We start from the raw sequence: 13,752 nt of genomic DNA, 5'->3' as shown, positions 1-13,752 counted from the left end.
CCAAGGTTACTTTGTAAAAGGTTGCTGTAAAAATGTTGTCCAAAAACCATACTTCCATAAGTAGATGCTCATTAGATTGAATCAAAGAGTACTTTCTGTGTTTTTTTAAGATCTTGTTTAAATAGAACTCTCAAATAAAGTTAAAACAAATGAGAGAGAAAGTAGGCTTGATTTTCTTTTGCCTATTGTCCTTAGCAATGTTTTCTAAAAAAATATGGACTATTAAAAACTGAACATTAATGCGACTTTAATTTCTTTTTCTATGGTGTGCCACATATACAATTTTAATTCTACATTTGCTTTATATAAAAGTTATTGTAATCATGGCTATTTAATCATGTTTTATATAAGATTTAATCACATGTACAAGATTTATTTAATCATTTATTGCAAGGTTCAATATCTTCCTGGTGAAAAGAGCTATTATTATAAATATTAAACCAATTTTTTAAAGTTCTCAGTTTATTTGACTGTTGTGGAAAACTGGGATTGGGGCATTGACTATTAGTAGTAAAATCCATGGAAAACTTATTTATTCCCTGCTTTGTTCAGGAGAGAATCAGAGGCGGCCTTCAAAATACAAAATTACGAAAAACTCAAGAGAGCACAAATTAAAATAGGAGAAGGAGAGGAGAAAAGGCTGGAGACATAAAATGGGGTGAGAATAAAACTACCCACATTAGAGTGTGCCTCAAGCCTGAGAGGTCTGGAACTTGAGTTCAGCTGTCTGGACACATCTAAAACCAACGTTCAGTTATTCAGGGCACGGTATCTGATCTGCCCCTCACTCCTGACCTGCCTCACCTTCCTTCTTCCCTGGGTTCCTGGTTCTTACACAATATGACTCCTTTATTTTATTCGGAAGGGAGAGAAGAGAATCAAACCAGGTACTTTTGTTGCTTACTAAATATATACTACCAAACGTAAAATACATAGCTAGTGGGAAGCAGCCGCATAGCACAGGGAGATCAGCTCGGTGCTTTGTGACCACCTAGAAGGGTGGGATAGGGAGGGTGGGAGGGAGACGCAAGAGGGAGGATATATGAGAATATATGTATAGCTGATTCACTTTGTTATAAAGCAGAAACTAACACACCATTGTAAAGCAATTATACGCCAAAAAAGATGTTTAAAAAATAATAATAAATAAATAAAATTTTAAAAAGCAAACACATAAACAATAAAAAGATGGTTGACAGGAAACTAAAGTGGTGTGTTTGGATAATCATATCTTCCATTTCTTATTACAAATCACTGAGAGTTGTGTTTCTCTTTAAACTAAAGGAGATTCTGGTACCACTCAATGGACTTTAGGAACTGAAGTGAGTTATTCATTTTCGTAAAATTTGTCACCTATATATTCTGTGACGTAAACAGATTTCTAAAAAATAACTGTAAAGAAAAATTGAACAAGGTGAAAAACTGATGTACCTGGAAGAATGACTGAAAGTAAGCACTGAAAGAAATACCTGCTTTTAAATATTATATCATACTCTTTTTAAGTATTTACTGATGATCAAATAACTATCAAATACCAATAGTAGCAGAAAATGTTGAAGATAGCTTAAGCCAAAATGATTTGAAATCACAGCATGACCTATTTTTACTATAATGAGTATAAAACACATTTGGGTTATGGTGGAAAAAGAGAACAAGTAAGGACAAAAAGAATTTCTTAAAGAAAAGAGCAGACTTGAGGAAAGAAAACCAAACTTTAAATAGAAACAGGGACTCTGTCAAGGTGCATAGGCCTGCAATTTGATCTCGCTTAATTTTCATGGATGCTTTGGAATTTTTTAATATTTTAAATAATATTTTAAATAAAAGCATCAATATAGCTTGAGCAATCTCCCCCGTTTAAAAAAATCAATTCTCTAAACTGTAAATAATATTTATATATATTACCAAAGGGAAAAATGTAAAATAGATTTTATCATCATGCTTCAAACATTAAATAACAGTAAAATAGATTTTACAGTGTCCTTGACAGTGTCCTTTTAATTTGATTATTTGCCTCAGGGTTCATAAACGAGGGTGGAAAACATACCAGAAAGAAACATGGCCAGGAAAGAAGAAATAGTGAAGGAAATCAGGTTAATTAAGATTCAATCAAAATTTAAGAAATGTGCAACTCTAAGGACTGTGAAAACTAGTCTGTCAAAACACCAAACGCTCTGGAAGGCATTATGCTTTTGAACTCACTGGATATGGGGAGGCACAATTATTCACCTTAGAAGAGATATTATAATTTAACGGATCACAGAGTAATAACAAGGATAATTCAGAACCCCCCCCAACTTTTTTCCCCCCACTTTTAATTCAGGTTAAATCTCTGAAGACCCAGAAAATGTGAGTAGAAGCAGAACAGAGACTACATACATAGATGTAGCTTATGTTCTAGTAAGGAGAATTAATTCTTTTTTCAAAGTGAAATCTGTCATTCCTATGAAAAAGGGAAGAAAAGAAAAATCTTAACTTTCTAGAAAAAAATCCATGCTATAAATTTCTAATTCTAGTAAATATCACTATTTTCATTTTATTTTCCTCCTTTATAATTTATTTATAAATATATAAGGCCAACTTTTGGCCTTATATATTTAAGGGAAAAACATTTATAATGACAGATTTTACCCTCGGGAGAAAATGCCAAGTTTCCAGCAGTTCCTATCATCATCAATGGAAGTAATTATGAAGTTTCCACTATGTAAGGCTTTGCACCAGCTTCCTACCATAAGCCACTTAATAACATTCCTATAAGGTTAAAGCACCAAATATATGACTAAGTAATAATAAGAAGAAAATATGTTGGTAATGGTGATATATGTCTTTGCACCCACATGTTACAAATATTTGAAAATGAGTCATGCCCAGATTTAACAACAGCAAGTGATTCAACTGACATATCTACATGGCACATAAATAGATGGTCCAGCAGACATTTCAGCCACATAGCTTTAGAGTTATTTCAGTCTGACTCTAAGAGTTGAAACTTTGACAGTTCCAGAAATGTGGCTTCAAAAACATGCAGAATAAGATTGTTGGCAATGCAGGGCAGACAAATCTCTATGCCTGTTAACAGAATGACAGGTCAACATTTTCCAAACTTCTTCTGTCGCACTAATGAAAGGCTAGGTCCATCTGAACAAATTAATTTCAACAAATTCTGGGCAGAGTTTGCCAAAACCAAAAAAACCCCAAAAAACAGGCTATCTTTGTTGTCAGGTTACAATGTACTCTGTCCTTAAAACAAATAGTCTTCCTTGAAACAAGCATTATAGTACTATTTACACAATTGCCCTTTATTTATATTAAGATTTATCTGGTCATATTCCGTAAAATAAATACAAAACAATAACTTTCATCTCAAATTTTGCCAGAGGAGAAATAACAAAAGAAAACATGTTCTTTTAGGGTGTTATCTGAGGTATCTGCTCAATGCATACCTCATCAAAAATGTACAAATATATGCATAGGTGTAACTAGAGAGAAGACAAATAGGAAATATACTGAGGTTTTCTTTCGCATATTAACAGTGGTAATATTACAGGTGAATTTTCTCTTTCCACTGCTTTCATTATTTCTTATAGCAAATATATGTTATTTTTATAATATTAAAAACAATAAGATTATTTAAACCCAACTCTGACTTCCCTGAAATTTTTATTTGGGAACTAGAATTTTCTTTGCTTAACTGGCTCTGATATATAAACCAGATACACTTATAGGACATAACAGAGGTGCAGGCTTCACAGACATACCTTGCTGCATGGAGCAAACCAGTAAATGAGAGCCAGGAAAGGCAGTCCGATGGCAACGGCGAGGACCACAAGAAACTTGACTGCCGTGGTCTGCTGCCGCAAACCGGAAAGGTTCTCATACCATATGGACAGAAGCTGCTGTTGACAGTTTGGATGAGCTACAAACTAGCAGGGGAGTGACAAAACATTTAACAGCTTGCTTAAAGATTCAGCATAAACTCTTTTCTTGCATTCTAATATTATGTTCTGTTCTTGCCCATGAAAAATATTGTTAGAATTAAAGAACAAATGTAAAATATCTAGCGGGCAGGTATCAAGCAAGATGGCAGGGGGTCCTAATATGTATTACATAAATTCAAAGATTCCAACTTTTGCTTTATGACTAATGGGTTTTCTTTCAAAGCACAAACAAATTTTGGAAATTTAATATTGGAAAATGATTCATCAATATTTTACAAAAGGACTTTTATGATTATATGTTGTTTCCATCTAGAAGGAGTGATATAAAGATCCTGCTAGATCAGATGTCTAAATACTTTTTTTTTTAAAGTATACGACCTTTTCTGCACTGACCTAAAATGCTAAACTTATTTTATACTAGGCTCCCATTTGCATATGGGTCTTTTTCTGGACTGCCTATTCTATTCTACTGATATTTCTTTTTACTTCTGCACCATAAACTCTTTCAATTAAGAAAACTTTATAATTAAATTTCACTGTTTATTTTTCAGAAATTTTTATTCTTACATATTTATTGCTTACAAATGAACCCTACATACGACAGAGAGCTGCATTATTTAATATACAAAAAGCAACAACTCAAAATAACAATTGGTAAAGAATATTAAAAATTAGACAAAGGACAGGTTATATAAAGGAACTAAAAATGTTTCTTAAGGATGGTTAACCTGGAAGATAATTAAATCAAGATACAATGTTTGTCTTCTCAGAATGGTAAGGTTTAATAATACCCATTATGTAGCACAGGGAGATCGGCTCGGTGCTTTGCGATGACATAGAGGGGTGGGATAGGGAGGATGGGAGGGAGGCTCAAGAGGGAGGGGATATGGGGACATGTGTATGCATATGGCTGATTCGCTTTGTTGTGCAACAGAAACTAACACAGTATTGTGAAGTAATTGTACTCCAATAAAGATCTATTTTAAAAAAATTAAAAAATAATAATACCCATTATGAGTGGAAGAAATAATCCCTCTCACATACTGTTGACATGTGTAAACTGGTGTACATTTTTTGAAGGAAATTTAGCAAATGTTTTGAAATAACAAAAAAAATAAAGAAAATAATAAACACCCTTAAATAGTAAACTGACTAAATGAACATAACAATGTAAATAAACATAACGATATGCAGCCTTTGAAAAGATTAAGTGGATGTTTATTTACTGATATGTGAAGATGTCCAAGGTATAAATTTATGGAGAGAAATATAATATTGATTAACCACTCTCCGTTAAGAATTGAGAAGACAGAAAGAGGGCATGTCGATATTGTTTGAAAGCTTACCATAAGTCTGTGTTACTTTTATTAGAAAACCTACCTATAAAAACTGGTTTTTTTAAAGATATCTTACATAACCTAAGAAAGCAGTCAGGGATAGGGGGCACCACATGAAGACAGAGATAAAAATACTCCACAAATAAAGATGAAGGAGATTCAAATGCTCTAAAGAAGGAATAGAAGGCATTGGTCTGGAATTGGAATATATTAACAAATGGGAAAACCGAGTTGGGTCTTAAATAATGATGTTCCTATCCTATAACAAATGCCTTGTAGTTTGAACACACAAAGTCATTTTTATATCATTATTTAAGTAAAAGAAAGTGTCAATCACTGCATAAACAAGTCTAGGTTTTAAAGACTGGCATTAGTGTAGGTTAAATGCCTCACAACCAGGCACTTAGAATTGTTGGAGAACCTACCTAGTGCAATTAATTAGAAAAAAACAGCTCAATCTAATTATGCCAACCCTTCATCCTGATTTAGCACCAATAAAAACTGAAATAATGTAAAAGGGGCTTCAGGCCTGACCTTACTTTTTTTACGTCATATTTAATGGCAAGTTTTAAACGGCTGAGATTTGGACGACCGTGATCTCCACCACTGTGGTGTATTTCAACATCCCCGTTCAGAATGGCCTCTACTTCTTCGGTATTTCTGCACAGATCGAGGAGTCCAACAACAAAATCTTTGCACTGCATTGACAGTTTTTTGTAGTCATTCTAGGAAAGACAAAGCAAAGCAGAAAACAATAATGTAGAAGTAGCAAATTTTACTATGTTATGCTGCAGAATTTATCAGTGATTTGATGGTCTTAGAGGAAAAAACCTCTCCTTTTAGGTTTACTATTCTTTTAACATCTTCAATTGCTGTTCTGCTGAGCGATCTCTGAAATATCTTAGCACAATAAAGATTTTCTTTATATTCTGAAAGAGGAAATTTGTCTAAAACATAACCAAAGTTATAAAAAAGTACTGCACTGTGCCAAACTCATCTGCTGATTCAGGAGAAATATAAAGTAAGCAACATTTCCCACAGCATGCTCATACTATTTTGCATACATATATCTCTTATGTTCATAACTTCATCAGCTAGGCACATAATATATATTTGCTAGACAAAAGAAAACATATATCACTTATCTATTTACTAAATTGTTACAGAGGAACTTTATGTACCAAACACAGGGTCAAAAGACAAGATCTAATATAAAGTCTGCAAATTGAGATTCTTCTCTTTGGAGAAAAGGAAATTTAATGAAAATGCTTTCACTGTTATTTACTGCTGATGAACTAATGGTATTTTGGGAAGATTTAGAGAGTACAGATCATATTTAAACACCAAAAACTCATTTTGAACTTACATACACCATGCATTCATACCTTCATTCAGGTCTTTCTGATATTTCCTTCCTCTTTATTCTCTTACATTGAAATAAGGCCATTTATAATCCAATGTTAATAAAGAAAACCTATTAGCTAGAACTTGTTGCATTCCAAGTGAATCATATCATTTAATCTTCACAGTTGCCTTGATCACTTAGGTTAAATAATATGTTCAAGATCATGCAGCCACTAAGTATCAAAATGAGGCTTTAAATGTAACCCTGTTTTGCTCTAAACCCTTTGCCTGTAAGAATGATGCCACTTTGTCTTTTTGTAGAATGCTTCTCTATTTTGATCTATGAAGAACTGGGAGGCAAGCCAGGAAAATACTAGTCCCACTTTGCACATCCAAAAACTAAGGTCCCGGGCTTCCCTGGTGGCGCAGTTGTTGAGAGTCTGCCTGCCGATGCAGGGCACACGGGTTCGTGCCCCGGTCCGGGAAGATCCCACATGCCGCGGAGCGGCTGGGCCCGTGAGCCATGGCCGCTGAGCCTGCGTGTCCGGAGGCTGTGCTGTGCAATGTGAGAGGCCATAACAGTGAGAGGCCTATGTACCACAAAACAAAAAAACAAAACAAAAAAAAAAACTAAGGTCCCTTGAGGTCACTGCCTCCATGGCAGAGGTTACTCTTAAAGCCAGCTTTGCACGTTCAGAATTAGTTGTCTCCTCCATCTTGAAGCCACCATTGTGTTATAGGATGAAAAGATTCCTTGCAGGGGGAGTTAAGATAGCAGAGGAGTAGGAGGACATGCAGTTCATTTCTCCCCACGATGCATCAGGAATACATCTACAGATGCAACAATTCTCACAGAATACCAGCTGAACACTAGCAGAAGACCTTTAACACCAGAAGGGACTATAAAGATCCCTGAATAACTGTGTAGGACGAAAAAAAGGAGGGAGAAGGAGGAGGAGAGGAAACGGGATGGGACCTGCACCTCGGGGCAGGGGAGCTGAAGCAGAGGAGAGATTCCCGAATTCAGGGATACCCCCCCTCCAACAGGGAAATCAATTGGGACAGAAGGGAAAAGCATTTGAGGCTGTCAGAAGAGGGTGAAGTGGCTGATCTATGGCAGACGGGACAGAGTGAGAAATATACAGGTGGTCTGTACCACAGCCCTATGTGCCCCAGACTGGGATGTGTGTTCACAGGTGTGCAAGGGGGCTGGGAGCTGGACTGCAGGGGTTGGAGAAGAGACCCGGAGTGAGAACTACTGTTGTCTGTGGGGATACAGACTGGGGACGGGAGGGAGGAAATCCACAGCAGGGAATGCCTGTGGAGGAAGACTGGACTGCCATGGAAACAGGGCGCTATTACAGGGGGAGGAGCCGCTACTGTAATCTCTCTCTCCCCACACACCAGCACCAATGAAAGAAGCCTTCTCAGGGCTGGCCCTCACATACCTTATGCTGAGCACCAGAAAAGGCCCTCACTTGGGCCATATCTCTTGTGCCCGTGGCCACCAGCTTCCCTGCGCATTTGGTGCCACCAGGGGTCCTGTGATCCAAGCAGCCATACCATCTCTGCACCCCGTCCTCACAGGGGCAGACCCAAGAGCTCCAAGGCAGCCTCAGGATCAGATTCCTGTGGGTGGACCACAGGGAGAGGTGGGGATAAAACCAAAGCTGAACCTCAGGAACAGGGCGACTAAGTAAGAAGATCAAAAATCTTTCCATCAGCTGTTCAAGCTGCAGATTAAAGCTAGGTAGACCCTGTGTCTATGGAATATCTGAGTAGACAATGAGTGTTTCCACAAATGAAAACGGTCTAGCTCTGGCAGCTGTGGAATTTGGGGGCCAGCACACGCAAGAATTAGGCCTGATCAGAGTCTGAGTGGTTCCCACAGGGCCCACAGCAGGTCCAGAGACCAGCCCAGAGGCAGAGGAGGGCCTCTTGGGGAGGCAGAGGTGGGCTGTGTCTCACTGCATGTGCAAGGACACTTACAGTGGACACCCCAGGGAAACATTAATTATTACTAAGAATTTTATCATGTTTTCATTCATTCTGTTGTTGGTTCTGGCTTTTTTGTTTGTTTCTTTCTTTTTTTGTTTGTTGTTATTGTTTTAGTTTTTTTTTTTTTTAATTTAGTCTTTTGGGATCTTCATGTTTTATAACTTTTTAAAATATATATTTCTATTTTTACTTTGCTTTTCTGTTGTTCTGTGTTCTTTTCCCTTATTTTTATTCTTCTTCTTTTTCCTTAATATATTATTTATTTAAAAAATATTTCCATTTCTACTTTGCTTTTCTGTTGTCCTGTGTTTTTTCCCTTTTTATCTTATTATTATTTTTTAATCCTTTTTATTGGTTCTGTTTCCTTACTTTATTCTTCAGTTGGCACACTGCTTTGGTTTTGTGTTTTTGTTAGTTTTGATCCTAATTGTTTGATTTTGCCTTTGAGTTCCTCTATTTGTCTGGTTGTTCTTTGCTTTTTGTTTTATTTGGTTCTATTTTTATTTCTTTTGTATGTGTGTGTGTTTCCTTGCTTCTGTTTTTGTTTGATTTTACTTTTTACCATTTGTCTGGGGTTTTGTTAGTCTTTCTTTTTTTTAATCCCCTTTATTGTGGGACTGGAAGTCGGGTCTGAGGCTTTAGGGTGGGAGGAGTGAGTCCAGGAATCTGGACCACTAGAGAATTCCTGGCCCCAGGGAAGATTAATCGCCAAGAGCTCTCATGGAGGCCTCTATCTGAATCCAAGACCCTGTTCCACCCAAATGCCAGCAGTTCCCAGCGCTGTACGTTTCACACAAAACAACAAACAAGACAGGAACACAAACTCACCCATCAGCACACAGACTACCTAAAGTCATACTAAGCTTACAGACACCCCAAAACACACCACCTGACATAGCCTTGCTCAGCAGAGGGAAAGACTCAGCTCCACCCACCAGAACACAGGTACCAGTCCCTCCCATCAGGAAGCCTACACAAGCCACTGGACCAACCTCTCCACTGTGGGAAGAGAAAAGCAGGAAGAGGAACTATGAACCTGCAGCCTAGGGAAAGGAGACCTCAAATACTGTAAATCAGACAAAATGAGAAGACAGAGAAATATCTTGCAGGCAAAGGAGCAAGATAAAAACCCAAAGATCAAATAAATGAAGAAGAAATAGGCAAACTACCTGAAAAAGAACTCAGAGTAATGATAGTAAAGATGATCTTGGAAATAGAATAGAGAAATTACAAGAAATGTTTAACAAGGACCTAGAAGAACTAAAGAGCAAACAAACAGTAATGAACAACACAATAGCTAAAATTAAAAATATTCTAGAAGGAATCAATAGCATAACTGAGGCAGGAGAATGGATAAATGAGCTGTAAGATAGAATGGTGGAAATAACTGACACAGAGCAGAATAAAGAAAAAGGAATGAAAAGAATGGAGGACAGTCTCAGAGACCTCTGGGACAACATTAAGTGAACCAACATTCGAATTATAGGCATCCCAGAAAAAGAGAAAAAGAAAGGGTCTGAGAAAAGATTTGAAGAGATTTTAGTTGAAAACTTACCTAACATGGGAAAGGAAATAGTCAATCAAGTTCAGGAAGCACAGAGAGTCTCATACAGGATAAATCCGAGGAGAAACATGCCAAGACTCATATTGATCAAACTAACAAAAATTAAACACAAAGAAAAAATATTAAAAGCAGCAAGGGAAAAGCAAGAAATAACATACAAGGGAATCCCCATAAGGTTAACAGCTGAACTTTCAGCAGAAACTCTGCAAGCCAGAAGGGAGTAGCAAGATATATTTAAAGTGATGAAGGGGAAAAACTACAACAAAAATTACTGTACCCAGCAAGGATCTCATTCAGATTTGACAGAGAAATCAAAAGCTTCACAGACAAGCAAAAGTTAAGAGAATTCAGCACCACCAAACCAGCTTTACAACAAATGCTAAAAGAACTTCTCTAGGAAGGAAACAAAAGACAAGAAAAAGACCTATAAAAACAAACTCAAAACAATTAAGAAAATGGTAATAGAAACATACATATCAAATATTACCTTAAATGTAAACGGATTAAATGCTCCAACCAAAAGACACAGACTGGCTGAATGGATGTAAAAACAAGACCTGCATATATGCAGTCTACAAGAGACCCACTTCAGATTTAGGGACACATACAGACTGAAAGTGAGGGGATGGAAAAAGATATTCTATGCAAATGGAAATCAAAAGAAAGTTAGAGTAGCAAGATTCATATCAGAAAAACTGACTCTAAAGACTGTTTTAAGAGACAAGGAAGGACACTACATAATGATCAAGAGATCAATCCAAGAAGAAGATATAACAATTGTAAATATTTATGCATCCAACATAGGAGCACCTCAATACATAAGGGAAATGCTTACAACCATAAAAGAGGAAATCAATACAAACAAAAGGGGAAATCAACAGTAAGACAACAATAGTAGAGGACTTTAACACCCCACTTACACCAACAGACAGATCAACCCAAATGAAAATAAATAAGGAAACACAAGTTTTAAATGACACATTAAACCCACAGCCAACATCATTCTCAATGGTGAAAAACTGAAACCATTTCCACTAAGATCAGGAACAAGACAAGTGTGCCCACTCTCACCACTATTATTCAACATAGTTTTGGAAGCTTTAGCCACAGCAATCAGAGAAGAAAAAGAAATAAAAGGAATCCAAATCAGAAAAGAAGTAAAACTGTCACTGTTTGCAGATGACATGATACTATACATAGAGAATCCTGAAGATGCTACCAGAAAACTACTAGAGCTAATCAATGAATTTGTTAGAGTAGCAGGATACAAAATTAATGCACAGAAATCTCTTGCATGCCTATACACTAACAACAAAAAAATCAGAAAAGGAAATTAAGGAAACACTTCCATTTACCATTGCAACAAAAAAAATTAAAATAGGAATAAACCTGCCTAAGGAGGCAAAAGACCTGTATGCAGAAAACTATAAGACACTGATGAAAGAAATCAAAGATGACACGAATAGATGGAGAGATATACCATGTTCTTGGATTGGAAGAATCAACATTGTGAAAATGACTATACTAACCAAAGCAATCTACAAATTCAATACAATCCCTATCAAACTACCAATGGCATTTTTCACAGAGCTACAACAAGAAATTTTACAATTTGTATGGAAACAGAAAAGACCCTGAAGAGCCAAAGCAATCTTGAGAAAGAAAAATGGAGCTGGAGGAATCATGCTCCCTGACTTCAGACTATACTACAAAGCTACAGTAATCAAGACAGTATGGTGCTGTCACAAAAACAGAAATATAGATCAATGGAACAGGATAGAAAGCCCATAAATAAACCCACGCACCTATGGTCACCTTATCTTTGACAAAGGAGGCAAGAATAAACAATGGAGAAAAGACAGCCTCTTCAATAAGTGGTGCTGGGAAAACTGGACAGCTACATGTAAAAGAATAAAATTAGAACACTTCCTAACACCATACACAAAAATAAATTCAAAATGGATTAAAGACCTAAATGTAAGGCCAGACACTACAAAACTCTTAGAGAAAAACATAGAACACTCTATGACATAAATCACAGCAAGATCCTGTTTGATGCACTTCCTAGAGTAATGGAAATAAAACCAAAAATAAACAAATGAGACCTAATGAAACTTAAAAGCTATTGCACAGCAAAGGAAACCATAAACAAGATGAAAAGACAACCCTCAGAATGGCAGAAAATACTTGCAAATGAAGCAACTGACAAAGGATTAATCTTCAAAATATACAAGCAGCTCATGCAGTTCAATATCAAAAAATCACACAACCCAATCCAAAAATGGGCAGAAAACCTAAATAGACACTTCTCCAAAGAAGACATACAGATGGCCAACAAGCACATGAAAAGATGCTCAACACCACTAATCATTAGAGAAATGCAAATCAAAACTACAATGAGGTATCACCTCACACCAGTCAAAATGGTCATCATCAAAAAATCTGGAAACAATAAATGCTGGAGAGGGTGTGGAGAAAAGGGAACCCTCTAGCACTGCTGGTGGGAATGTAAATTGATACAGTCACTATGGGAACCGTATGGAGGTTCCTTAAGAAACTAAAAATAGAACTACCATACGACCCAGCAATCCCACTACTGGGCATATACCCTGAGCAAACCATAACTCAAAAAGTGTCATGTACCACAATGTTCATTGCAGCACTATTTACAATAGCCAGGACATGGAAGCAACCTAAGTGTCCATTGACAGATGAATGGATAAAGAAGATGTGGCACATATATACAATGGAATATTACTCAGCCATAAAAAGAAACGAAATTGAGTCATGTGTAATGAGGTGGATGGACATAGAGTCTGTCATACAGAGTGAAGTAAGTCAGAAAAAGAAAAACAAATACCATATGTTAATGCATATATATGGAATCTAAAAAATTGGTACTGGTGAAACTAGTGGCAGGGCAGGAATAAAGACACAGACGTAGAGAACAGACTTGAGAACACGGTCAGGGGGAAGGGGAAGCTGGGATGAAGTGAGAGAGTAGTATTGACATATATACACTACCAAATGTAAAATGGATGGTTAGGGGTAAGCTGCTGCTTAGCACAGGGAGATCAGCTCGGTGTTTTGTGATGACCTAGAGTGATGGGATAGGGAAGGTGGTAGGGAGGCTCCAGCAGGAGAAGATATGGGGATATATATATATACATATAGCTGATTTACGTTGTTGTATAGCAGAAACTAACACAACATTGTAAAGCAATTATACTCCAATAAAGATGTTAAAAAAAAGAAAGATTCCTTGCAGGGATCAAGAGAAAAAGATGTTGGAAAATATGAGAGGCTCTGGATGTGAATCAATAGGTAATACTTGCAGAGCGGCTAAATGGAAAACAGCTTCAACTTGGGTATTTGCAAAGCACCTTCTTGGGCTCCTCCCCGTAAATCATGCCAAGTTTCACTTTGCTAACTGTAGGTTCAAACAGATTCTATAAAAGAAAATTAATAAAACAAATTGTCTTAACTGAGAATGGCTCAAACTACTTCTAAACAGGTATCTGGTCAGATAGTATAAATAAGGTCACAAGGAAACAGCTCTACCCCTGTCATG

General features: G+C 36.8%; 1 protein-coding gene across 6 annotated transcripts in view; it reads right to left on the bottom strand.

The window, feature by feature from the left end:
- TRPC6 (transient receptor potential cation channel subfamily C member 6) overlaps window positions 1-13,752 on the bottom strand; it is a 117,143-nt gene that overhangs the window by 25,296 nt on the left and 78,095 nt on the right. For 5 of the 6 annotated variants that reach the window (XR_004351097.1, XM_032640174.1, XM_032640177.1 and 2 more), the window contains exons 3-4: window positions 5,815-6,000; window positions 3,759-3,923 (exon numbers count right to left, since the gene is read on the bottom strand). Coding sequence is in view for 5 of the 6 variants with exons in the window: in XM_032640174.1 (XP_032496065.1) it covers window positions 3,759-3,923; window positions 5,815-6,000 (351 nt within the window). In the remaining variant the exon portion in view is untranslated. The remainder of the gene's footprint in view (window positions 1-3,758; window positions 3,924-5,814; window positions 6,001-13,752) is intronic. The other variant, XM_032640175.1, reaches the window with a different exon arrangement.

The sequence above is a fragment of the Phocoena sinus genome, chromosome 8 (assembly GCF_008692025.1).
Source record: "Phocoena sinus isolate mPhoSin1 chromosome 8, mPhoSin1.pri, whole genome shotgun sequence".
NCBI lineage: Eukaryota > Metazoa > Chordata > Mammalia > Artiodactyla > Phocoenidae > Phocoena > Phocoena sinus.
Note: the sequence above shows the minus strand (reverse complement) of the source record. Positions and strands in the feature narration are given on the sequence as shown.